General features: G+C 39.1%; 1 protein-coding gene across 1 annotated transcript in view; it reads right to left on the minus strand.

Moving 5' to 3' along the window:
- The window catches only part of LOC139721668 (uncharacterized), a 118,263-nt gene that overhangs the window by 15,277 nt on the left and 78,530 nt on the right, over nucleotides 1-24,456 (minus strand). Inside the window, exons 11-29 of the mRNA XM_071632999.1 lie at nucleotides 24,278-24,319; nucleotides 23,399-23,518; nucleotides 22,526-22,618; nucleotides 19,702-19,794; nucleotides 18,955-19,071; nucleotides 17,760-17,834; nucleotides 16,919-17,014; nucleotides 13,615-13,653; nucleotides 9,369-9,443; nucleotides 8,514-8,651; nucleotides 7,863-7,946; nucleotides 7,073-7,276; nucleotides 6,373-6,468; nucleotides 5,493-5,588; nucleotides 2,835-2,930; nucleotides 2,240-2,393; nucleotides 1,598-1,697; nucleotides 959-1,019; nucleotides 328-435 (exon numbers count right to left, since the gene is read on the minus strand). Of these exons, the coding sequence (XP_071489100.1) occupies nucleotides 328-435; nucleotides 959-1,019; nucleotides 1,598-1,697; nucleotides 2,240-2,393; nucleotides 2,835-2,930; nucleotides 5,493-5,588; nucleotides 6,373-6,468; nucleotides 7,073-7,276; nucleotides 7,863-7,946; nucleotides 8,514-8,651; nucleotides 9,369-9,443; nucleotides 13,615-13,653; nucleotides 16,919-17,014; nucleotides 17,760-17,834; nucleotides 18,955-19,071; nucleotides 19,702-19,794; nucleotides 22,526-22,618; nucleotides 23,399-23,518; nucleotides 24,278-24,319 (1,887 nt within the window). The remainder of the gene's footprint in view (nucleotides 1-327; nucleotides 436-958; nucleotides 1,020-1,597; nucleotides 1,698-2,239; nucleotides 2,394-2,834; nucleotides 2,931-5,492; nucleotides 5,589-6,372; nucleotides 6,469-7,072; nucleotides 7,277-7,862; nucleotides 7,947-8,513; nucleotides 8,652-9,368; nucleotides 9,444-13,614; nucleotides 13,654-16,918; nucleotides 17,015-17,759; nucleotides 17,835-18,954; nucleotides 19,072-19,701; nucleotides 19,795-22,525; nucleotides 22,619-23,398; nucleotides 23,519-24,277; nucleotides 24,320-24,456) is intronic.

Here is a 24,456-nt window from a genome sequence, read left to right on the forward strand (position 1 = left end):
CTGTTCCCATTCAATATTTGAAGTAATCATACAGGAAGTCAACTTGAGAGTACATAAAAAATATTGACACACAGCCATTCTCACACAGCAGTCCTCATATAGCTGTCCTCACATAGCAATCCTCACAGAGCTGCCCTCAAATGGCCATTCTCAAACAGCCATCCTCACAAGGCCATCTTCACACGGCTGTCCTCAAGCAGACCTCACGTAGAAGTCCTCAAAAGTCGTCCTCATATAGCTGTACTCACACAGCAGTCCTCAGATACACGTAGTAGTACTCACACAGCAATCCTCACAATGCACAAGACCATCCTCAGTCAGCCTTACCTGGTATAAATTATCCTTGATCCTGGCAGCCTTGTTGAGGGCATCAATGCGATCCTGCTTCTCCTGAAGCTCATCTTCCAAATCTGCTATCCTCCGTCGCAACTTTGCCTATACAGAGAGGGTGAGAGGGTGAGCAATATGAATTGCCAGGACAAGAGAGATGGACAGGAAGAAAGCCTATCACACTGTTAGACAGACTTCTGACACCATCACGGATGACAGCATGATAGTTTTCAAATCATAGCTCATCGACTGTTAAGACATGATTCATACAACTTCATATTCCACGATTCCTCAATTATCTTTGTTTTTTGTTCCTCTAAAGAGCAAATCAACTCATGAACAAACAAGCATTTCTGTCTTAGTGTACAATAATTTGCTTTGAATAGCTGATTGTAACAACCACACAAATATGTTCATTTCCCTAAACTCAAAAGCACAGGCTGAAAAGAAAAAAGCACATTGATAAAACAATTTCTTCCTTTTCCCTTCGTATATTTATTCCATTCCTTCAGGCTTCTTTTTTTTTTTTTTGGCTTTTTATTGTTTTTCTGAAGTGAAGGGATACTGTTTTGATCCTGGACAGTTCTACAGTTGACACACTTATCGAGTGACAGCCCCTCTCACTCACCATAGATTGCTTGTTCTGTCGATCAGCCTCCTGCTCATCTTGTAAACTCTCCAATGATTCCCTGTGAGGAGAGGAAAATATCTTTAATCACCAGTCAATGATGCTCACGCCAATGATTTTCCTCTGCACAGAGCAGGAGATTTTTTTTTTCCCCAGCAATTGCATTTCAATATCATGACAAGTCGTAATTTCCTACAGCTTGTATCACAGTTACTTTCATAACAAACCACAAATGTCTGCAGCACTGTGATACCCTAGTGCTTAGAAATATGATATCAAGCACTTTGTAAATGTTACATATTATTCATATCAAGTTGAATTTCAGACACTTGTCACTCTTCTCTGGCATGTCACTCTTCAAATTTGCCTCCTTGAATCAAGGATGCCAGTTAGAATGAAAGAGAGAGAGCCTGAAAATCATCTAAAAGAAGCCGGTTTGTCCATGAAAGAGTCTGAAATTTGATTTTGCCAGGGCCTGGATTCAGGCTTTCACCTGAAAACGGGTATCCCTGTTAGATTCATCAATTCTGCATGTCCCTTTACCAACATCAACAGATGCCATCACAAAGTCATTAAAACTCACCAGATAAAGAGTAAAATTTGGGAATACTCAATCTGCTCTGAAAGGATTATGCTCACTTGGCTTTGGCGAGAAGTTTATTCTTGTTATCCAGGTCCTCCTTCAGGGTTGCTACGTAATCTTCATCAGGGAGGTCGGATTTCAGCTTTGAAATCAGGGCTGAAAAGAAATGCATCATTTCTTTAGTAACTTACTGATGCTGGCTTAACAAAAGACCATTAAATACTGATAAAAACAAGATTGATAAAAATGATACAGAGAGGCTAGCAAAGTCAAATCACATTCTCTACTGTCAACTTGCAGAAATTTTAAAGGGGAAATCTTTGACAGATAAGACCAGAATCCAACAGCAAACAATAAAGATTAGTCAACATCCAATTGAGGGTTGCTACATAGTCTTCATCGGGAAGGTCGGACTTCAACTTTGAAATCTGGGCTGAAAAGAAATATACCATTCCTTCGGTAACTTACAGATGCTAGCTTCAACCTCTGAAAAAAAAAATGTGCTGGCTTTACCAAACATGCATAAAATGCTGATAAAAGACTGCTGACAATAACAATAAAGAGAGGCTAGCAAAGTTAATCACATTCTCTATTGTCAACTTGCACAACTTTAACAGGGGGAGCCTTTGACAGGTAAGACTTGCATCCAATAAACGTCCAATTGTATGGTGCTATACTTTTATTTTCAAAATGCTCACCATTTTTCTTGTCCAGCTCTCTGGTCAGCCGGTCAACATCATCCCTGAGTCGAGCAACCTCAGCCTGGTGTCCAGGGCTGGGCGAGGCTCGGACCGCAGACTGCTGCATGTCCAGGAAGAGACGGTCCTTCTCCCTACCGCTCTCTAGGAGTTTCTGGAGATTAAAGGCAGGTTTAAAAACTTTGTCAAATAAAACTTTTTCTTGTTTTTCCTCGAATTTCACACACAGCATTCACTATTGAGAATATGTATCATGTAACATACAACTGGCTTAATTCATCTTCTTGTATTGGTGCAATCTTCAGGGGTTGGTGAAAGAAAGGTTTTCTGAACATGGTATTTTATTATTACTCATATTCATCTTCCTTTTTGCCCATGCACTCTAAAATTTTCTTGTTTGCATCTACATTTGTTTATTTCTATATCATGTTGTACAATGTATTTTCCATTTTTTTGTAATGATGAGTGTTGAATAAATCTGAATTTGAATAAGAGATAAAGAGATAAAGAGAAAAAGAGAGAAAGAGAAGAGTTATGCCATGATGTCTCCTTGTGCCTTCTGGAGACATGCAGAGAAAAAAAAAGAATTAAATACCTCAATGGTCTTGTCTTTCTCTGCCAAGGCATTTCTCAGTTTCCCCAGCACTGCTGCCTGCTGCTGGTCAGCCCTGGCTAGTGTGTCTTCAGCACTCTGAGAAGCACATGAAATATAACATATTCATTACTACATATGAATGTATGAACAATTTGTAGGTACAATGTATGTATACTAAGTATGATATACCTTAACTACCAGCACATTACTTAACTTTCTGAGGTTCAAAAGAAATTTCTCTAACAAACACTTTCAAAAGCATCTCCCAATTGATAAACATCTCCCAGTACCCTTTTTTTTCCCCCCAGCAAATTTCTCTACGTCTTTAACTAAAAAGAGGAGTTATATCTTCTAAGGTAAACTTATGTTTGGTTGTTAAGGGGAGTCAGGAAAAGTCTCTTGGAGATTACAGCACAGAGTATTGTAAGGACAGGGGCCATCATAAATGCTGCAACAAAGCTTTATTACCCACGCCGATGAAAATCGGCAGGGGGTTATGTAAAGGGTTCCGTATGTTTGTTTGTTTGTTTGTTTGTTTGTTTGTTTGTTTGTTTGTTTGTTTGTTTGTTTGTTTGTATGTTTGTTTGTTTGTTTGTTTGTTTGTGTACAAGATAACAAGAGAACGGGTAAACGGATTTGCACGAAATGTTCAGGGAATGTTTGGATAATGACAGGAAAGAATCGATTAGATTTTGGTGATAATCGGTTGACCCTTGCAAATTCTGTGTGACCTTGAAGTTTTGACCCCATGGTATAGTGACCATTCCGAAAATTTCCCGTTTCTCACTTTGCGATTTTCCGCTACCATACGAACACATAAACTCCCCAACGATCCGACTTCGCTGCTCAAATGTTCGTAAGAATTCCGAAATTTACGTTTAGGCCTATTTGAGGGACTATGTCCTTCTAGATTTATGAAAGTTCGTTCTCCGTCATCACAAACTGGCCCGTATTTTGATGATTTTTCAAATTAACATTGATTGTTTTTTTCGTTGGAGGAGCATTTTGCTCGGTCGCAGTCACACTGCACGATATGCGTGCTCAATATCAATGCGTGTGCAAGGCCGCTGAAAATGCATCGCGCTCTACACTGTTGGTGCAAAATTGCACCGGGGACGTTGCGGCGCTCGTTGGTGGCCGAATACTGGTGCAGTAGACATTTGCATTCAACCCTTGCATTGAATAATTCCCGTAGACACTAATCATAGGGGTAATTGCCTAGGGGGTACGTAAATTTTGTTTTTCTTTTTTGCTTTTGTGGATACCATCAAAGATCGTACACTCATACGACCTTTGATATTTGATGATTTTTCAAATTAACATTGATTGTTTTTTTCGCTGGAGGAGCATTTTGCTCGGTCGCAGTCACACTGCACGATATGCGTGCTCAATGTCAATGCGTGTGCAAGGCCGCTGAAAATGCATCGCGCTCTACACTGTTGGTGCAAAATTGCACCGGGGACGTTGCGGCGCTCGTTGGTGGCCGAATACTGGTGCAGTAGACATTTGCATTCAACCCTTGCATTGAATAATTCCCGTAGACACTAATCATAGGGGTAATTGCCTAGGGGGTACGTAAATTTTGTTTTTCTTTTTTGCTTTTGTGGATACCATCAAAGATCGTACACTCATACGACCTTTGATATTTGATGATTTTTCAAATTAACATTGATTGTTTTTTTCGTTGGAGGAGCATTTTGCTCGGTCGCAGTCACACTGCACGATATGCGTGCTCAATGTCAATGCGTGTGCAAGGCCGCTGAAAATGCATCGCGCTCTACACTGTTGGTGCAAAATTGCACCGGGGACGTTGCGGCGCTCGTTGGTGGCCGAATACTGGTGCAGTAGACATTTGCATTCAACCCTTGCATTGAATAATTCCCGTAGACACTAATCATAGGGGTAATTGCCTAGGGGGTACGTAAATTTTGTTTTTCTTTTTTGCTTTTGTGGATACCATCAAAGATCGTACACTCATACGACCTTTGATATCATCACACTCTCGGCTTGCTATAATCAAAATATCCCGCAAGAAAACGGCGTATTTCTCGATTTTTAGCGCTTTTTCCGCGACCCGTCGCGTAGACAATACTCTTAAAACTGGACTTAATTCGCGCGCGCTTGGAAAAGTTCCGATTCTGCACTTTTGACGGTGGAATTTGGGATTTTCGATGGATTTTTGGAGGAGACTTAAGGACTTTCCTGTACGTGAATGAGTGTTAATACCGTATGTGTAATGATGTGATTTGCGTGTGATGTGACTGTAGAACCAAAGATCGTACACTTCAGTGTACGATCTTTGGTAGAACTCACTGGCTGGTGATAAAGCACACTGGCAATTAAGTGGCCGAATTCTGGTAGATGACCGAATGCACATTATGTTTACCCCGACTTTGTACTTAGGCGTGGGTCTGCCGCCTTTGACGGCCCCTCTCTAGTTTGATAACATGATTTTTTTTTTAGAACACTTTTATGAAATCAAGGCTATCAAAGTAAAGTAAGATAACTGGACAATTAAAAGTAGTAGAGGTCTCTGCAAATCGACTGCATCTCATTTTGAACTCCACCATCTGGAGTAAGATGAGAAACTACTGACTCAGCTTTGATATATCCCTTCAAAGCACAAAAATAATGTGATGAGAGAGGTCCATAACATACCTGCAACTCAAATTCTTTCTCAGCAATCTGCCTCTGGAGCTCTCGGACAGTGTTGCCACTGTCAACCAGGGCCCTGTTGTACTTGTCGTTCAGATCCTGTACGGTGTAGGGAGGGCCAGAAGGGACATATAAATTGTAGTTAGAAGAAGGGAGAGGATAGATATGGTGGCACACGCAGAGACAGCACAGATAACATACTGTGAACCTACAGATCGGCAGGCCACTATATTACTAGGGTATTGAAGACATAATCACTCTCTATGCATCATAAGAAAATGATGTGGAAAACAAGAGAGTCCCTTGAATTGATAGTCATTGCTGTCACAGATATGTGAGACAACATAACATGACTTAATATGTGCAGTATCATATTTTCCCTGAAGGTCTGTTTACCTGGTATATCATAACCTCAGTCAGAGAGTCTACGATTGTGAGTGCATGTGTGTGGGTATGTTATATAAATTTCTGCACTGGAGTACAGTAGCCACATATCATTATGTCATGTGTCATTACAACACCCATAATGTGGGAAAAATCTTCATTTTCTTTTTTTTTTTGGGGGGGGGAGGGGGGAGATGCCTTTTGACTTCTAAATTTTGACAGGTGGTAGTTAAAGAATCATTTACTAAATTGCAACATACTCAATTTCAGCAAGAGTCAAATTAAAAAAAAAAAGAAGAAAAAAAGGTCAAAATCAGCTTTCCCAACACTTTCTGCCCTTCAATGATAACTGACTTTATATGGGTAACGTGATGATGCACCATGTATACAGTTGTAAGAGTAGTACATATGAATAGCCATCCCTCACACAAGACAATCAACTGAAGTACTTGTACAGATGGATGGCAGAGCTGGTATTTAATCTACTTGCTTTTCTCACCTTTATCTGGCTGTCCTTGTCTCTGATAGTGTGCAGCAGGTCTTGGGTGGCCTTCTCATTTGCTGCAGCAACATCGGCTCGCTCCTGGACGATCTCCTGGATGACGACAGACAGAAATAAGAAGCATTTCAACATAATGCTCTACAGCAGAAAATGAAAGCTGTTGCGAACTTACTTTGGTGACCTGTCAATAACATACACGTGTATGGAATACTGGCCCAAAATAGGAGTGGTATTTAGCATGAAGGAAATGATCACTAGAATTAGAACTTGTCCTCAACCTGTCATGTCACACACACACTACGATGTTGCATCTTTTCATTATAAATGTGTTACTGTTCATCATTATTGCTTCAAAAGGTAAGGTAAATAATCCTCCCAACTTCAACCTTTTTTTTTGGTGAATATATGGCTTCTTTTGGTTGTAGAATTGTCAAAAACCACTGCATTGCTAAATTCAGGACTAAATCTTAAATTGGCAACATATGTTAGAAGATTAAATATCCTGTTTCTATCTCAAACTGGCAACTATATGTATATTTATCTCTGATTTTGCAGAGATTTGGCAAATGCAACCAGTTCCATCTCATTGTTCCCATATCAGATATGCAGTGAAATTCACAGTTGCCAATTTGATGATAAGACAATGACTTCTGCAGCCCAATTCCCCAAGGGCTAGATGGATAAAGGTAATGCTCACCTCCAGCTGCTTGTCCTTGGCCCTGAGCCGATCGTTAAGCTGTCTGATGGCCTCATCCCGTGCCGCCCCACTCTGCTCCCTCTGCTTCTGCTGAGCTCCACGCTCCTCCTCCAGCTCCCGCTCCTTCCCTGCAATGGCTGCCTGGAGGCGACCAATGATGGCGTCCTTCTCCCCCAGGGAGCGCTGGTGGTTGTCCTCTGCGTCCTGTGGATGGTTAGAGAAGCAGGTGTGGAGAGTCATTTTGAAAACTAGCATTACTACATCTCAAACTGACTGTTCTGCCATTATTGTGGTTGGACTGAGTCTCATGTACAGTGGAAGGAGTCAAAAGAAGCTATGTCAAAGCAATCTAAAGGGCATCAGGCATCTCCAAACCACGTCATATGCCGTTGTAGACATGGTCTTATAACACGTCTTATAACACAGCATTTAGATCATATTTCCTTGTCACTTGCTCTTCACTTTGGATCTTCCTTACATCTCTTCACACATGGGCAGTGTTTCTTTTTCAACCATGTGCCTCTCTCAAAGAACATGCAAATTCATGATACATCATGCATTCACAATTCCTTAACATGAAAATACACAGCATTGCAGTGTGACATGGTTAAATGACCACACTGCACCAGAGTCAGCCCTGGAAGATTGCATTTTTACACAGTTATATTCGCATCTCAGTCTATTGAGTGACAGAAGAGTGTTAATGCAGCAGGTATTTGTATAGTGTCAATGTCTTTTTGGCTCTCAAACAATGATGATGAAATAAAGGAATAGGGCCTATCTAACTCACATCATTTGCCTTGTTGAGCGCCCTCACGTTGTCTGACAGCTGCTTGTTCTTGTTGTCAAGGTCCTTTAACTTTGCCTCTAGTTCCTGTAGAGTGCAAAATCATGATTTTGTTTAAGGTTAATTCCATATTTACAAGTGATCTATATGGTGAAAACTATCAAGGCAGATTTGCCTACAGCATTGACTAAGCTTTGTTAATAGTCTAAGAGCACCTATTTTCACAGTAATGGATAACTTAATAAAATACAATTTGTCATTTATAAAGATGTACTGTGTAACTTCTAAATATCTCACAATCTAAGCAAATTTCACCACATTCGTATCTAATACATGTACATTGGGACTCAATACAAACTAAAAACAAAACCCCTGTTCCAACTCAGAAGTCTATAGTAATGAGCAAACTTTTGCTTACTATTTTATGTTTTTCAAGCTCCTTAGATGCTTTCCTTAAAACAAATTAGCTGCTTTACTACAGTCTCTTCTCCAGATATGAGCAAGTGTTAACACACTCAGCCCCGACTACAATCAATAACTGGTTTATAGGGAATGTGCATTATAACATGATTGAGCACATCGTCTCCGACAAGGGAAGGTTCAATGCAGTTGGACATACACACGTACTCCCAGGGAATGCTTTTCTACACGAACCCCTAATCTGTTGGCGTCCTCCATGATCTCGCCGTGAGCCTTCTCCAGGTCCTTCTGGTGATCCCTCAGCGACTGCTTCAGCTTTCTAAGCTCCGCCTCCTTTGCCTCCAGTGCCTTGGTCTTATCCTCATTGGCCTCCTGCACAACCAATAGGACAGTTGTGGTAATGAATATTAATTATGTTCACCACAACCCTACCATATAACTCTTCCATCCTGGGATTACATGCATAATATGCTTTGCATTGATTAAAAATGTATGAATTGTTTGCACAAGTATCCATCTACTGCTTGCACAATTTGTAAATGTCATCTACCTGCAACTTTCAAATAAGCAAATACAATTTTAAATCCTAAAGATTGTATATCAGCTATCTATCATTTTCTACAGGTGATCAGCCATTTCCATAATTGCTGCACTACTTTGGGTGATTTTTAAGTACAAGACAAGTGTAGTTGTGTTAATTTCAGGCTTGATGCCTAATGTCTAACAACTTTATCACATTCATTCATGTGTAAATTTACCAGTATATATATCTTTTTCTTCTTTATGAAAGAAAATTTATTTGATTTGTTCAATGCATTCTGCCGCAAGAATACCTTTAAACTACACTGCCTTGGAAATTGAGATGCATAAATTCAGCCCACTAAGGTTAGCATGAAAATGCTGAGGTATGGGAAATTCATGTCACAACATTATTTGAGCAATTATCCCTGATCACAAAAAGAGTGAATTTAGAAGAGAACAGAATCATTACAATGAGGCATTAAAACAACACCTCACAGTTCATTTTTGGTAATTACAAACAAGGTATCAATTTAGCAGATCACATGACTGAGAGAAATAAACACTCACCTGGATAGCCTTGTCCCTGTCAGCTAGCTTGTCTCTCAGATCCTGAATGACACCATCAGTCGAGGCATATTGAGCCTAAGGAAAGAAGAAAAGCAAAATTCTTTCTGGTTGACATGTGAAATTTTGACAGAGTCTCAAATTTCTGTCCCTACAACATACAGGCTTTCTATCTTTTTCCATCTTACAATGATTGTGACGGCAAAAAATTATCATACTGGAAGTTGAAAGTTCAAAACAAGAAACATATAATTGTACATGTGATTACAAATTATATAAAACTGGCGGTAACCTTATCAGTCACATACCCTGTGTATGGAAGCCCTGGACGATTTCTTTTTACCATACAAAACTTTTTGAAATGGTATCATCTAATATACCAATAAATTCATCAATTATTCAAAACTTACACCAGGAGAGGTTCTGACGTAGAAATAACTTGACAATCATCAATTAACCCCAAGCATGGTACACTATCATGATGTTCAAGTCACATGTTACTTGCTACGAATGGCAAAAAATGTATATGTCTCTCCAATGAAGTGTGACCAGACTAAATCCTATCGTCTGTGTTTATGACATGCAAACTAACCAGCTACGATCAGATCCAACTACTATCGTTAAAGTGATACGATACAGAAATCTCTATTAGTATTGATTCACAGGAGTAACAAACTCGATTGACTGGAAAATATCAGTCCAAAAAGATGACTTCAGAACACACTTTCAACACAAATATAATGCACACGACAGACAGGAAAACACTTTGAAGACTGGATAATCGCAATGTGATGTCAAAGAAATGTGGCTATGCAGTGATGTAAAAAACAGGATACTCCATGGAGAACCATCAATAGAAAGAGGTCCTATGCAGTGAAACATGAGTTACTTCTGAGATAGTGCACTAGGTACATTTGTTTACTTAATTGCTCAACAAGTTGACATTTGACAAACAGGAACACACCTAACAGATTAAACATGTGTGCAAAGCACCATTTAGAGGCACAATTTAACATTATCGATGCTGCAAGTTAAAATTTGTCTTAAAGTTTTGTTGCTTGAGCTGCATAATCTCCAACTGGATGAAAAACACATATGAATGCACACAACAGTTTTGAAAATGTAATATGTTGTTGCAACTGAAATACATGTATTTTATATGTGAACTAATATCACCATATAGGATGTTAGTCAAATGTTTCAAATGTGGTTTATCATGACACTTAGGTTGATGGGGAAAAACAAAGATCTGAATATCTTTAATCCAGTCAATCTCGGATATTCAAATATTCTGAAGCAATCAACCATCACTTTAACCTGCATGGATTTTTCTTTTCTTTCCTTTTTTTTTTTTTGCTTCATTGTCAGCATGTAGGGCTGTGCAACTCAGATTTAAAGTCTTTAAAGTCGTTAAACAATGCCTTAAATTTCTGTCACATGTTTATTTATAACCTACAACATGTATATTCAGTGATACCAAGAACAGTGGTTAAATTAGTAAGTAACTGAAATGGATTTTGTATTACAAAGTGCAAGAGGAGAGTAAAACAATCAGTTGAAGGTGCCATCTGTAATGCTAAAACAGCCATTGTGGTAATAACATGCAGTGAGAGTTAATGCATCAAATTCTCATCAAACCAAATGAATGCATGCCTTGCGCTTTCAAATACACATGTATCAGCTAGATAGCAAACTGGCCAGAGGTAATAATAAAAAAGGATAAACTACATTTCTTCAACATAAAGTCTCGATATACATGTATAGTATATACAATTGTGACTTCCAGAAAGTTTGTACAAGATGTAGTATAGTATATACAATTGTGACTTCCACAAAGTTTGTACAAGATGTAGCAAATACCCATCAGAGCATGTTCCCAGGCTGATAAAATATTACAGGTGTGCTATACAGAGTGCTGATACAGTTTGCATGATGGTATTGATGGTAAATGTGCAGAGAGAATTCAAACCCATCCATGGAACAATATACTTCCATCTATGCAGAGACATCACTCGATTGGTGCACATTTATCAATAGTTTGGTGCATGAATATTCATATACGTACAAAACAAATGAGGCAGAGAATTGTCAAGATATGGGTGCAGCTGACAGAGTATGAAATGTACTAGCTTGGTTGGATTCCATAGAGATTTTTTTTTTTTTTTAATATTAATGATGCATGATAGCCTTGAGTTTTGCAAGTGCTCTGACAGGCAAGAATGAATTTTGAATTGTTTAATATGTTACATTTATCCATTTCATTAATTCATAAAAAGGATGTCAGGTTATATCATTTCACTATTACTTCAATATCCCCCCCCCCCAAAAAAAAAAAATCAAAAGGAAACAAATTTGTAGTTAGAGTAGAAGTTCATCTGTACTGGAAATTCAACTGGAATTGGTGTTAAACTTTTGATCTCCATGCAATACAATTCACAGTTGACTGAACCGTCCATAAGTTTAATAAGTAGGTTTTAAAGGAGAAGTCCGGACGATTTTGAGTAAATTTCACCAAAATCTACATAAATCAAGGACCACAATGACTAAGTTTCATGGAAAAATACCCTCCCAACTCGCCACAATCGATTTTTTAGCATCACTAATTTTGAATCGTAGCTGTTCGATTTCTGTACGCCGGCGAGAAAGATCACGTGACAGCGTGACGTATCAGCCCCACTTTGCTTTTTGTTTGGAGCGTCAGCTGGCTCGGGGAGCCCTGCTTGAGCAACGGCGATAAGGGCCGAGCAAGCGGTAGCGTATCGCGTGGTTCCGGCCAAGCAACGGATGCACGCGGCATGATCTATTGCCTCACTTAAAAAATGCCGATTATTGTGTCAAGTGTTTGGGTGTTGTCAATACTTCAACTTTACTAGTAAGTCTTCAAACTGAAGAAATATTTAGATTTTAAGTTGATATTTATCCACGATACAACCTTATCATGATCCTGAATGCTACAGCACGCAGTCCCATTACGCTGTGTGTATTGGGCGGCTGGCGGTACTATATAGTAGGATGAAGCTGGCGCTGGCGTTTCTTCCACAGTTCATATGTATACTGTCGTAATTTACCACCGTCAGACACACTCAACAGTCTCGGACAACAAGAGAGGCAATAATTCTGAAATTGACAGACTGATTTCAGATTGTTCACACTCAGAAGTCAAAAAAACGATTGTGGATTGTGATAGCATTTGGCAGCAGCAGACGTAAATGTATGCTTGATCAGCCTGTGTATTATCACTCTGATGGCAACAATAGCCAATGCATTGTAAGTGATGGGGTGGACACTAATACGTACGGCAGTATTACAATACATAAATATTTCAATTAAAGAAAAATGTTATAGCATTGCGACTATTTCACATTAATCTTTGACGGATTTTATATAGATATATACCGAATATTATTTGAATAAAGGAATACAGCATTTGGCAACAGCACTCCTAAATCGGTGTACGGTCTCCTGCAGTAGCGCCAACAAGGCACACCTAGGCAGGCATGCAGACACCGCTCCGCAGTCAGCAGTGCAATGGGAGATCGATGCGTAGCTGGGCTTCGCTCGCAGTGCTCTCAGCTGAGGAAACTGAGCCTGATACGTCACGCGCAATGCATCCTGGGACAGACAGTACGAAGGGCTGCTCGCGACGGATATGAACATGAAGAATTACCTTATTTAAAAAAAAAATCACAGTAAATGTATCTGATGGTCTTTTCTCATCGGGAAAAGGGTAATAGGTTCATGAAATATTGTTCTTTACACAAGAAACGGCTGATAATCGTCCGGACTTCCCCTTTAAGGTGTCAAGGTTTGGATCCCACAAATATCACTTGTGTCTTGACTATTAAAATCCTAGCTTCAACAACAACAATGAAATTATAGAATTGAGAAAAGATATTAACAAATGTAATCTCAATAAAGGTTTGTCCTTTTTTTTCCTCCAGAAGAACTAACACTGTTCTCTAAAGCTGCTACAAATCATTAACTGGCAATTGTTTAGATTATAAACAAAAAGTGAGTGCTGTCTATTACACTATGAAGATGCCATGAAGTTGTCCTATAAATGCATATCATATCACACATCTTTTATCAAATGAAAATGAAAATGTGTTAACATGCTGTCATGACATGGTTACTCAGTAAAGTTTATTAGAGAAATGTGATAAACAAGCAAAAGTAGTATTGGTACACAAGTTAAAAAGTATTCACAGATAACAAGGCATGCTCTGTGCGACAACATGTGAAAACTTACATCCGGCAAGCTGGCATTCTTTGCGAGTTCCATGTAATCCTATGCAGATTAGTATTTTTGTGTGGTTTGATGGAAGAAATGGACATGCACATTACAGTGATACGGCTCAACTTGGCTAAACTAGGTAAATACTTACTCATCATCTCACATCAAATATTGCATTATAAATGTAAATAGTGCCATCTAAACAGGCATAAAGTTTGCTACCAAAACTAACCCATCCCTACCTAACAAAACAAGAGACCCGCGGGTCTAGCGCTCACCTGAGTATCGCAAGTTCACCTTTCACGCAGTCACTAATCTAAATTATTCACAGCTCTACCAAAATTTGACGAGGCATTCTCAAGTGGAAGATGAAAATGTACAATAAGGGCCCAATTTTTTCAAGATTCCTTAATTTGGGGGAATTGGGGCCCCCTGGGGCCCTCTGGGTGGGGCATGGTGCCCAGTTTGATAAATTGAGATCCTGACCACCTAGGGATGCTACCTGCCAAGTTTGACAAAAATCCATCATGAGGTTTTCAGGAAGAAGATGAAAATGTACAATTCAGGCCCCCATTTGGACCCTTCCAACCACCCCCCTCCCCCCTACCCCCAAGAGGGGCACCCCTGGATCTCCTATGAACAAACTTGAAACTACAGTCATTAATGTACTCACTCATAGTATTATCTCAGCTCTATAACTTCTGATTCTAGAGAAGATTTTTAAAGATTCCTTCATTTGGGGGGTTTGGGCCCCCTGGGGGCCCCCTGGGCGGGGCATGGTGCCCATTTTAACAAATTGAGATCCTAACCCCCTAGGAATGCTACCTGCCAAGTTTGGTGAAAATGGGTCATGGGGTTCTCAAGAAGAAGATAAAAATGTACAATTTAGGCCCCATTAGGATCCCTCCTCACCCCCACCCCCCCCCCCCCCCCCCCCCCCCCCCCCCCCCCGGGTCCCAAGGGGGGCACCCCTGATTCTGCCATGAACAAACTTGAAACTACAGTCATCAATGTGCTAACTCATAGTATTAACCTAGCTCTATCACTTCTGGTTCTAGAGAAGAAGATTTTTGCGGATTCCTTAATTTTGGGGGGTTTGGGCCCCCTGGGGGCCCCCTGGGTGGGTCATGGTGCCCATTTTAACAAATTGAGTTCCTAACCCCCTAGGGATGCTACCTGCCAAGTTTGGTGAAAATGGGTCATGGAGTTCTCAAGAAGAAGATGAAAATGTACAATTTAGGCCCCATTAGAACCCTTCCCCACCCCCCTCCCCTGGGTCCCAAGGGGGGCACCCCTGATTCTGCCATGAACAAACTTGAAACTACAGTCATCAATGTACTAACTCATAGTATTAACTTTGCTCTATCACTTCTGGTTCTAGAGAAGAAGATTTTTACAGATTCCTTAATTTTGGGGGGTTTGGGCCCCCCTGGGGGCCCCCTGGGTGGGGCATGGTGCCCATTTTAACAAATTGAGTTCCTAACCCCCTAGGGATGCTACCTGCCAAGTTTCATGAAAATCGGTCATGGGGTTTTCAAGAAGAAGATGAAAATGTAAAAAGTTTACGCACGACGCACGACGGACGACGGACGACGGACGACGGACGACGGACGACGCACGACGCACGACGGACGCCGGACGAAGGGCGATCGCAATAGCTCACTTGAGCCTTTGGCTCAGGTGAGCTAAAAATGAGTAAAAAAAAAAAGAAAAAAAAGGAGATACAAACAGCAAATAAAAGGTGTACTTTATTGAAGCAAACAACTGTCAAACAAGATCATAGGTTTTATTGTAACCACTCAAACATGGCTGCAAGAAAGTCAAAGTACAGAATCATTACCTTCTGAATGTATGCTACATGTACTATTATATTTACACAGACAAATATATAAAACAGGACTTGGAACAAATATAAAGCATGGGAACATATTTAGGGTACCGTACATGAAATGTGCTTTTTCCATTGCTGAATCTAACAAAATAAAACATATCCATTGACCTTTTCGGACAATTCCACTTTAATTGAGGAATGAAAAAAGAAACCAAGTGATTGCACATTTTGCATTCAGTAAGAACCTTTTTGTGAGCAGACCACAGTGTATAATGGTTTAGGTTAGAAAATCACAGCGTGCATGGTGTCAGAGTGACTGTGTTATGAACACATTCAGATTGTTATTCTTTGTTTCAATAGTTAACTCAGCTAAGGTGAATGAGACAAGCATGTAATGTACAAAGAAAAAATCTTCATAACAAAACAAGTGCATCATTGCATTGCATTCTTTCAATACAAGTAGGACTTGATGTAAAGACAATCAAATGAAACCCAGTGTCTTTAATACACTTACTGCAAATTCAACCATCTTTCATCATCAGTGTTCTTAAAATAAGTGATATTCTCATGCAAGCAGCAAAATAATACTCTGACACTACAAAGAATATGTAAATCCTCACCCCCCTCACCCACAAATACACTCTCATAAAATAACAGACACACATTATAATGCCCTAAGTCAAGTATTCAATCTAAGGAACTGCCATTATGTTCTTGAAGGATGACAAAAAAATAAACAAGAAAGTCTTGTCTATCAGGAACATGTTACATTGTATCCCACGCTTCAAGTTGTGGTATATTTGGCATATGAGTAATCACATCACATTTATAAACTATTCCTGTGAAAAATCAACCCCCTCACTCCCCTCCCGTCCCCATGCCATGTTTAACAAATGAAGGCCACAGTGTATTTATCTGACTTTCATTTCAGCAGTCACAATACAGGGACGTTCTACAATTCATTCTTTCCGCGTACTGTTCGGCAATTAGTCTTTGAGGTTGCAAGTTTTATTTGCTGGTTGGCACACACAGTTTTCTGAGAATTTATGAAGCAGGGCATAATTCCAGTAATTGCTCTTAAATGTTAAAAACCTTCATGGTGAACTATTATTCATTTGTTTACAAAAAAGTAGGTATGTCCTGACTAAAACTTATTCAATGCTTATGTCATCTAGGAAAAAAAAAAGGATTGCCTCTTCTTATCTGCATAGAATGTGCCAATGGAAGATGTCACAGTTTTGTGAAAACTTATACAAATTCAAGGTCCCAATGTAATGAAACCTTTGCTAATATTTTTGCCTTATTTCACACCATGCCATAAAATTTACTTGATAGTGAACGGGAGCTTCACTCTAAATGAGGCTGCCCCATGTGAAATGTGAGTATGTGTGTGTGTGTGTGTGTGTGTGTGTGTGCAGACATGGCTGCATACAATGTGCTCAGCTTTGTTTTGGTAGGTGGAGTAAAGCCTTGAGGTGCTAAGCTCACCTTGATGAGTCGGTCCTTCTCCTGCAGACCCTTTGTCAGCCTCTGTAGCGCCTTCTCCTTAAGCTCCAACTGTTGCTGGCTATCATCAAGGAGGTTCTATGCAAAATGGGAGAAAATTGGGGAGTTCAAGATTCAGACACCTTCAGACATTTGATTACTTATGTCTGAACACATCTCAAATGCTGTGTTCTACTCCCCACACAGTACTCTTTGCCATGCTGTGATTACATTGAATGCATTCTCAAAGTTGCCTTTCTCTTTTTAAAATTCAAGGCAACCCTATAACCTCTAATCAAAGGATTGTTTACAATATCTTCCTCAATAGAGAGCTTTATCATACAAGTCAGTATCTAAGTTTTTATTTCAAATTTACATTTTGACTTAGGGTTTGAAATTTATATGCGAACCGCTCTCCAATCATGGATTCAAACCTATTTGATATTGAAAAAATCCAACTGAAATAAAACAATATATATATATATATATTTCTTACAGCTGTGAAACTGCAAGACATACAAAATGCACAAAATATGGAAAATACGATATTCCTGTCCTCGTTGCACAGCTTCCTTCTACTTACGTGAAAAAAAAAATCATTCAAATTACTGCTTTTATAATCAGAATGAAGCTGACACAAATTTCAATAATCATCTAAGAGTTAATACTATCTAACATGACAAATGCTCATCATAGTACAAACAACACTGATACGCAAATTAATGAACTTCTTGCATCAAGTTTTTTTCTATTGCACCAGCCCGAGTATGTATGCCATGATTTGCTGCAGCTGCAACATTGATATGTTTCAACAAAGGAAGATATCAAAGCTGAAATGCTCTACCTGGTAATGTTGCTCAATAGCATCAGCATTTTCTTTGGCTTGTGCCTTAGCATCCTGTAGTTGGTCCTTCAAGAGCTAGAGAGAATAGATTGGGAATCAGGAAGAAACAAAGTACCATTACCAAGTACAACATATCTAGAAACACAACACCAAGAATTGTATCCCTTTCCATCCATTTTCACCTCCCCCCTCTCCCACCCCCCCCCCCCAAAAAAAAAGAAATCTACACCCACATCCATCATGTAAAAGAAACTCTATGCATGATTTCTCATGATAAAATTACCATAGAGTATACTAAAAGCAAAGCAAACAGAGAAGCTCGACAACTTTTGTCTGTTTGTTGTTCATACAATCAATAACAATATTTTTTAATGCAATAATCACTTTCTTGGGAAGAATAGAAGATATTCATGCTCAAGACAGATCCATTTTGAAAATCAGTGAGTAGATAAAAAGAAGACAATCACAAAATTTTTTCCTTCACAAAGGGGCTGAGATTGTAGGTTAGCTTTGGGGGGCTCATGCTGTACAGGAAGAGGGAACATATGGTCTTCGATTTTGGCTTGACTCTTGCATGTCGAGACATGAAACTTGATAAGATCTCTTCCCTTTCTGGTCCCTAGCAATGTTTTTACATGTTGTCTACATCCCCTTTTTCCTCTCATGTCTAAAAATACCAGCAATGTACTGGTAATGTACTGTAATTGTTTCATGTAACAAACTCAGAATTTGAGTGTTTGGAAAACAACCAGTTTGGCACTTTTCTCTTTGCAGGATCCTTCATATACCAAAATGTATGAGCAAGCTCACATTTTTGCATATCTGTAGAAATAACATAGAATTGATCTGGACTGAATTGAAATGAATGATACCCAAAATTACTTTCACAATGTCCAAGCATTTCAACATCACCTGGGCCAACATCATACATAACATCGCCACACAATCATTTTTACAAACTGCAAAATGCAACACGCACTGTCACTTCATCATTTCCATTGAAATTTAAATTCTTAAGGAGTAACAGAGGAAGGTTTAGGAGTGGGACTATAAAATGAGACACTGCTTCTAAATCTAAAAATGAAATCATATAAATCATAAAATTATGCCAGTCAAGTTGACATAGAAACATATCTCTAGAGGCTAATCACTGAATCACAGAAACTCAGAGACAAGATGGAGAAGCGATTCTTACCTTGAGTGCATCCTCCTTCTGTCTCATCAAGCCATCGGTTTGGTCCTCCGACTCTCTCCTCTCATCCTTCAGGCGATCCAGCTCCTGCTGCTTGCGAGTCAAGGACCGCTGTAACCTCTGTCAAGAGATTCACAAGGGTGACTGACAGTTTAACAAACCCTGGATGTGTCATACTTATCTAGTTGTTGCTTATCAAAATGACAAGTTACATTTTCTGTATAAGTGGAAACTACTCATGTACTAAAGTCCAATTAGAGAACTAGCAGGCTGGTCATGATATAGAGCCATTGGTATCAATTGGCATATCATTCTACATAAAAAACAACAACTTTCAATCCTAATATAATAACACGTAATGGTTTGAACACACTATTTTGCATACTGTATCCGTCAAACATTTTGCGAGGTTTGTATTTTCTGGAATTTCTCGAATTAAAAAAAACATGCGAAAATGTTAACTCTGATTCCAACATGAGTGTGAAATGCTCGCATACACTTCTCCATTCAGTTCTGTACTCCACAATCGTGAATTTAACCACTCACAAAATTATCAGGAAGTTCCTATTTGAGAAAAATTAGACTCGCTAAATATATGGCATATACAGTATTCTACTGCAACAGCACCTTCAGGAATACACTGACATACACAATATCAAATCTATGTACATATAACGTCCAAACGAGTCTTTAGTGGTCATGTGAACACCAGATGTCACTGCAGTGGATGTGAAAACTCTGGCCACATACCTCATTTTCAAGGTCCTTGCCATGGACATCAGCTCTCATCTCAGCAAGCTTGTCCTCCAGTTCAGACATGGTTGACTGCTGCTGCTCTATGCCCTGTGTTTTGACATAAAGATTAATAGCATTAGCATGTGATTGAATCAATGCATCGTCACTATTATGAAAGCTTACACTGGCAGTACCATCATCTGCACTGCTAGAGTTAGTTTGATATCACAATCATCACAATCATCCACGACCATGATAATTGCATTCTTCATCTGCATCATAACATTGCCACGGTCTGATTAATCACCATCATCTTCTGCAGCAACATTCTCAAATGAAAAACCTCCTCCTTAGTATAAATACAACTTGTAAGAAGGGAAGCATTCGGTCTTTCAGAAAAGTAGCACACACACAATTCTGCTGAACCAAAATATGAGAAGAGTGATTTTAATGATGCGCAGACCTGCAGTGTGTCTACAACAGAAAAATCATGTCATAATCATTACAAATCTTCCACCCTTGACTTTGAGGAATTATAATATGCTCTTTTCTCCAGAACTTGCTATACGAAACAACATTCTAGCAACCTGCCAAATCATTTAGTTGTCATCCTGCAAGAAAGTCAAGAAATCACGTACAGCACTGTATAAGAGGGAATATTGTCACTGTCATAATTACCAATTTTAAGAACCAGATATTAGTGCCAAGCAATGGCTTCCATGTCATCTTTATCCAATGATTAAACCCGGCAATGATTCCTGAGGGTAAATCCCATAGAGCATACAGCAGAACAAACATTTCAAACACTGCCTCCAACATCTCTGCACAACTTCACTGCCGTGTTTCTCCAGTTGTCTAATCCAAGGATCCAAATCCACAAAGAAATTAACAAAATGTATTCTTGTGGTGCTTCCTCGTTTCCTGTCTTCCAAAAGAATCTTTTTATTAGAAAGGTGAAGTTTTCCACACAGGGAGTACTGAAATTTGTGACATCCTTTCCAAATGGAATGCACACTTCAACTGCGGTATCTACAGGTGGCTGCAGAAACTCTTACTTTGATGACAAAAGGGTGTACAAACGACCTTCACTCACTGGACAGGGATCTCAGTGATCTCCGCACACATTTGTTTACAAACATGTCACGGCTTGTCCAGAGCAATTGACGGCAACTCTGTGGTTAATACCTGCATTTCCTCCATTCTAATTCCATCCCAATTAAAGGCGACGTGGCCTTTAGGACATGTCAATGCACGTTCACACTCACACACACACTACCTCTTACACAGGGGCGAAAGTTTACCCCCTGGTACATGGACATGGCATGGACGGGGTCTTCATATTGGCGTATAATTTTTTGGCTGTGGATGTGGAAGCACTATCAGATGGAGTCATCAATGGTTTTTTTCATTCCTCAAACCGTGAGTATGATGGAGTTGTTTGAAGACAAGCGCTATGCAGGATGAACCAACAACTGGCCACAGGAGAGTTGATATAGGACAACATCAACTTTGCATCTCCTACATGTACATGTTCTTTCATCGTACGGACAAGACATCCTCATGGCACTACAATGCTAAAAATAGTTCTTTGCCGTCAGGATAACACAGGCATGTCATCAAAACATCACCACTGCTTATGAGGACAGAAGGATCTTGTTCTAGAGTGAGCATAAAATCTACGATTAAATTGAAAACAATTGGGATGATACAAGATGACAGGTGGTCTCTAAAATCTCCAGGATGACTACAGTTATATCAGGACTAACATTGTAAGCTTAGAGCTGGGTGTAACTTCTGCAGCAGAGCAAGGTGAGTTAGTAATTTTTGCAAACTTTGTAACAATAAAGATCTAGTAGGCTAGGATTTCAGCATTTACCAGAGGTCACTGAATACAAAGGTGACATACGTTTACTTTGCACTCTTTTCTTTGCGAGTTTACACATTTACTTTGCACTCTTTTCTTTGCGAGTTTACAGTTAGTAGACTAAAAAAAAGCCAGAATGAGAATGGATGCTAGGCCTTTATGTTAATTTTTTTCTTATTTTGAGAGAAATTCTTGAAAGAAGCCAGATCATTCTAACAGTTCTCAGGTCAGATAGCTTTTGAAACTGTTCTTTAGAATTACTTTCACCCACACGGATAATTGTTCCACTCATATCAACTACAACTAAGTAAATTTGAAAGGAAGTGGATAAATCTGCATGCCTCCTTGACATGACATTCTGGCCGTTACTTTACTGTGGTACATGTATGTGATATTGATAGCATAATTCAATATGTTATCTATGTGAAATTTAAAAAAGCACAAATTTGTGTGCACCTGCTAATTTTCCCTCTTTTTTGTCTGTTTTTGGTTTTTGGTATGTATAATTATCTACAATGATTATTATTGTTTTTGTAAAAGGATGGAAATAAAAAAAATGAAAGACAAAAAAAAAACTGCAAGTACACCTGCATACAATCCTTTAGAAAATGCACACTCAAACATATACACAGACAGGCAGATAAAATATTACAACAATATGTTTAAAAAGAACATGTTTGACAAAACAATTAAATATAGGTCTAGGGAAGAGAAGGGATAAAAACTTACTCAAATTTACTCATTCAGACTGAGAAACAGTATTCAAGACGCTTTGTACAATCAATAAAGTTTGGTATCTTGTCCAGGATGGTGTAACTGACAATGGCTCTTGATTTACATTATGTTCATCGCTAGTTATTGCATCATTTCCCGTTGCACTCATCAGCACCTGCTTCACCTAGCACGGATAGTGTCTCTGTTCTCTACAAACTTTTAGTGAATATCTAAATCGAACATCAGGAGTTGGCAACTTGCCTCATATTTCTTCCTCTCGGCGTTGTGCAAGGCTTTGTTGGCTTTGGTCAAAGCATCCTCCAAATCTTCAATCTGTTCACAGAGCTGCTGGATCTGTAACAGAAGAACAAAGACATCACTCATCTTACTGCCCTGTCCCTCACATACTGTCAACTTGCCCATTATATTGCCTAGTGGAGTGGAGAGTAATTATTCAGAATCTAAATCTCTCACAAGTCTTGAAAACAGGGGACCAAGTGTCAAATTACTTGTTCTTTTTTTGCTGTTTTTAAGTGAGTTTTTGATTCCCTTATGAAGATTTTTCCCCTTTTCTTCTCTGAATTGAAGCAAATCGGAGTGAGTATTTTCAGTATCACACATGGGAAAGAAATGTGAATAACAGTCTATCATTTTCGCTTCTAAACAATCATTTTGTTCGTGCTTAACATAGCAATATCTGCCTTAGCAACTCTCAAGGCAGGGTTTGAATGATTAACAAATTGTATGACACTCATTTCCACTTTCATTCAGATTAGATAGCTCATCCATCAAATTAAATTGAAAGTTTGGGTCGATATTTACGACATAATCAGACACTTATGGCACATTTCAGTTTCTCTCAAAGCACCTCTCTGCAAACTATTACTGTAAAGAGCCACTGTAACAGATGAAGAAAGAGAGAGAAAAAAAATACCAAAAACAAGAGCATGCTGCTGACACAGGACACATTTCAGTTTCTCGAGAAAAACATTCTTATTCTTGCGAGCTATCAACATTGGAGCTCATGCAAAAGATGGTGGGAAGAAAAAACAAAACAAACAAAAGAGACATGTATACATTTATGGCTACCACTGATGTTTTCAATATGGCGGGGTGCTTTCATCTCCCCCTTACCTCTTTGTCTTTGGCCCGGACGGTGTCCGTCAAACCCTGGATGGCCCTGTCTCGCTTCCTGCCATTACCCTCCAGAGAATTCACTTCCTTCTCTCGGTCCTTGATCTTCCCATCCAGTTCCTACCAGGAATAAAGTTGGGGGAAAAGGAGAAGGTTGCCATGGTGACAGCATGAAAACTTTCCCCTACTTAACCAACATGGTTTGCTTCCTTGTCGGGCTCAATTTCAACATACATGTATGTGATGTTGAAACAATATAGTCAATGGAAGCATAATAATCGTATGTCATTACATCAGCATATTGAATAATTTACAAGCTCATGTTCTCCACTCAGTCATGAGATTAATTTTTTTTTTACTTTAAACTGAAGTTTTGGTCTTAGCAAGATTCTAAAGATTGAATGTATTGAAACAATGATGCATTGAGACTATGCAAAACATAATTTTATCAAATTGCATACAAATTACTCTGTAAATTATTCACATGTGAATACAAACAGTGCATTGGACTATGGTGATGACCCACCAAAAAAAGTCAAGGGGGATCATGTGTCGTCACACTCTCTTGAATGCACTTGAATAGATCCAATCCAAATTTTATGCTTATTCATTAAAAAAAATAAAGAGAGTCTGAAAATCGGATCAATACCGGTCTTTGCCGCACAGTATGGCTCAATGCTTGCATAGGTTCAATTCTTACCACTTGATAAAGGGACATGACCGGTCATGATACACTTATCTCTAAATCAGGTGACCTTAGTACTTCAGACAGATTTCCCTCCGTAACGTGGTCACCTGACCACAAGGAAATTTGGACTTCAAGGAAATCTGTCTCTCAGCATTGCAGTGAGTGTTAGAAGAAAGGAGAGGCATTTTTACCTTTATGACCTTCTGTGATACTTTCAAGGCATTCTCCAAATCCTGAACATAAGACAAGAACAAAGTAAGATTGATATCAATAAAAGAAAGAACAAGATGTACGCTAAGATACAGTAAACTTGACAGTCATCATCCCCATTCAAGCTGGCAACATATTCTGTGACATGGCTGCACAGAAA

This window comes from Diadema antillarum, unplaced genomic scaffold, assembly GCF_040938485.1.
Source record: "Diadema antillarum isolate AM-2024a unplaced genomic scaffold, OU_Dant_1.0 scf00000146, whole genome shotgun sequence".
Taxonomy (NCBI): Eukaryota; Metazoa; Echinodermata; class Echinoidea; order Diadematoida; family Diadematidae; genus Diadema; species Diadema antillarum.